General features: G+C 46.7%; 1 protein-coding gene across 1 annotated transcript; it reads left to right on the forward strand.

Moving 5' to 3' along the window:
- Positions 1-566: 566 nt before the first annotated feature.
- LOC126721728 (uncharacterized) lies at positions 567-1,955 on the forward strand. The gene is made up of 3 exons (XM_050424791.1): positions 567-853; positions 931-1,328; positions 1,398-1,955. Exons 2-3 carry the CDS (start codon positions 933-935, stop codon positions 1,953-1,955), a joined length of 954 nt encoding a protein of 317 aa, XP_050280748.1. The 5' UTR covers positions 567-853; positions 931-932.
- Positions 1,956-3,187: the final 1,232 nt, after the last annotated feature.

A 3,187-nucleotide genomic window follows, 5' to 3' on the forward strand; every position in this document is an offset into this window, starting at 1 on the left:
CAGGGAGTTCTGGAGGTAACCGTCCCTTCATCCTTCCAGAGGAGTGGGCCGTCAATAAATTTCTCCCAAAGATGAGCAACAGAGTTTTTTCTGAGTTGCGTATCCGTTTCCAGATCCCAGATCACATTCCCCTCCGTCTCCCTAAAAAGAATGAGAAGTGTTATACAGGGAGGACGGCTGATGTGGGGATGTATGACGCCATGTTCGCAGCTGGCCTTAGGCTCCCACTGACGGCTTTACACCGTCAGCTGGCGGATTTCTTAGGATTGTCCGTCAGCCAGATCTCTCCGAATGCCTGGAGGATCTTTATCGGAGCTGAGGTTCTTTGGGGTCGCTTGAGTGGGGGGAACCGTCAACTTTCGCTAGACGAGTTCTTTTACTGCTACAGACCCCAGCACAAAGTATCCGCCAAGGGGACATATCACTTCGCACCTCGTGAAAAGAACTTAAGATTGGTGTTTGATATGCCGGATTCAAATAGGAATTGGAAAAATAGATTTTTCTTTGTTAAAGGGACGGACTGGGTGTGTCGCCCGGATGAATGGGACAAGTTGCCCGGGGGTTATTTTGATAACACTTGGGCTTATATTAGGGAGTCAGGTTGCCCCCGTCTCTTTCTTTTTACCGTCGCTTTTCATTTTCACCGTCTCTTTTTAACACTGTTTCCTTGTCTCAGCCATCACTCGTCCGGAGGTGTCTGACGAACAGAGGGATTTCATCCGTCGGATACTCACCATCTCACTTGAGCAACGTAGGTGTAGGGACTTGATAACCCTAGACACTCTACATTTGTATTGTGGTGGTCCTGAGCCGACGGTCGAAGCACGGAAGTTGGAAGAATTTTCAAGAAAACGTAAGTAAATGCGTTATTTAATCCGTCTGCTACTATTCATCCGTCAGATTACTTATCCGTTAGCTTTCTTTTTGCAGAGATGGAGGCTGCGAAGCAAAGGGTGAGGGCCGCTGCCGCCCGTAAGAAGGAAGAAGATAAAGCTAAGGGGAAGGATGGAGCGTCAACTCCTCATTCCTCTTTGAAGGGCTCAATCAAGAGGAAATCTGACGGAAAGGATGATCCTCCTTCCAAGAAGGTGGCCGTCACTCCTACGGACGCGCCCTCCCAGAAGTCACCTCCCAAGCTTAGTCACGGTGCTGGGAAAGGAGTGATGACTTCTTCTGGTCCTGTCGTTGAGGGGCCCCGTTGCTTGCTGACTCACAAAGATCATGCTGTCGAGAGTCTGGAGTCTCTTATCAAACAGACGGATCTGGATCCTTGTGCTCAGCTTGGGACGGATGACCTGGGGGCGTCAGCCTTCTTTGATATTGCACGGGTATGTTTCCTACTTTGATTAATCTGATATTTTTCCTTGCTTAATAGCTGACGGTTGTATTTCCTTCAGGCCTTGGTTCGTGTTAAAGCACTCCAAGATCGTTGCATGGCCAAAGAAGGCGTCGTCTCTCGGGTGAGGAGGCACAACTCCACCTTGATGGATCAGCAGGCGCAATACAAGGAGGCCGTCCGTCTCTTAAACACAGACCTGAAGGATGTGAAGGAGAAGCTAGGAGAAGCAGAGGGTGAGCAGAAGAGACTTGAGGAGGAGGTTTCGTCTCTGCGTGCGCAGGTGGTGACGGCTGGGGCTGACGCAGTTGAAAAGTTCAAGACAACTCAGTCCTTCATCGACTCTTGTGCTGATTACTATGGCGCAGGTTTTGATGATTGTCTGAAGCAAGTGTCGTTAGCTTATCCGGAGCTGGATCTGTCTGGAATCACCATGGACACTTCCGTTCCAATGACTCCTGCCGCTGACAGAGATGACGAACCCCTTAGCTTGGATTCCTTGCTTAACGACGCTGGGGTTGTTCTGGCCCAGCCTGCTGTTGCTACCTCTGCTGGGCCTTCAGATCAGATTGTGAAGGATAAAGCTGACGGGGTCTCCAAGGACGCTCCTGCCGCTTAATCCTTCATTAGTTGTAATTCTTGAACAATGTCTTTAAGTGCCCGTATGTTTGTTGGGGCTTTTCGTTTGTAATTCAATCTATCCCTTGTTGTCCGTTACTTTGCACATATACACTTGTCTTTTTATTGTTTGACTAATTTTAATGTGATCGTCTATTATTTTGTATTTTAGCCTTTTTGGTTAGCTCGTCATCTTTACAGGCTTGTTGGTTGGAGAAATTTATTTGTAAGTAGTCTCATTTTTTGGTAAGACCGTCAGCAAGTTGACCGTCAACCATATAAATTTTCATCCATTGGACCGTCAGTTTTGAGGGCCCGATCCATATGAGAACTCTATTCGTTGGACCGTTAGCTTTTAGCTTTAGCTTTTTCGGTCCGTTATTTTGATGGCGATTAGCCTCGATGCCTTTTGACATCTCTGTTGGTCCGTAGTCTCATTTTTTGGTAAGACCGTCAGCAAGTTGACCGTCAACCATATAAATTTTCATCCATTGGACCGTCAGTTTTGAGGGCCCGATCCATATGAGAACTCTATTTTTTGGACCGTTAGCTTTTAGCTTTAGCTTTTTCGGTCCGTTATTTTGATGGCAATTAGCCTCGATGCCTTTTGACATCTCCGTTGGTCCGTCGGTTTTGAAGGCTTGATCCATATTTCTACTGGACCGTCAGCTTTTAGCTTTAGCCTTCTCGGACCATTGTTTTTTCTGGCTTTTTTAGCCTTGATGCCTTAACATCTTTCATTAGTCCGTTGGGTTTTTTCTTGGTCCGTGAGTTATGGACTTAGTCGTTCTTGGGTCGTAAACTTAGTGGACCGTCGGAGGAAAGATATACTTCAGTGATTTCTGAATAAAACTCCTCTTATTGCCATGCATTTAAATAAAAGTAATTAAAACCAAACCCTGCCCCTTGGGCTAAAAAAAGTATTGTTGCGAAAAAACTAAAGTAAACGATAAATCTGAGGAGTTAAACTATAATTTGCTGAAAAATAAAAGAAATTGGTCTTCATGCTGCTGCTTCTATTGGTAGTACTTCCGTAGGTGCTCGGTGTTCCATGGATGTGGTAGCTTCTGTCCCTCCAATGTTTCAAGGTGGTAAGTCCCTTTTCTCTGCCACGACGAGATTCGGTAAGGACCTTCCCAATTAGGGCCGAGTTTCCCTTGGGTAGGGTCCCTAGCGGCGCCCATGACCTTCCTAAGAACAAGGTCTCCGACTTGGAAGTCTCTGTGTCGGACC

The sequence above is a fragment of the Quercus robur genome, chromosome 4 (assembly GCF_932294415.1).
Source record: "Quercus robur chromosome 4, dhQueRobu3.1, whole genome shotgun sequence".
NCBI classification, from domain to species: domain Eukaryota; kingdom Viridiplantae; phylum Streptophyta; class Magnoliopsida; order Fagales; family Fagaceae; genus Quercus; species Quercus robur.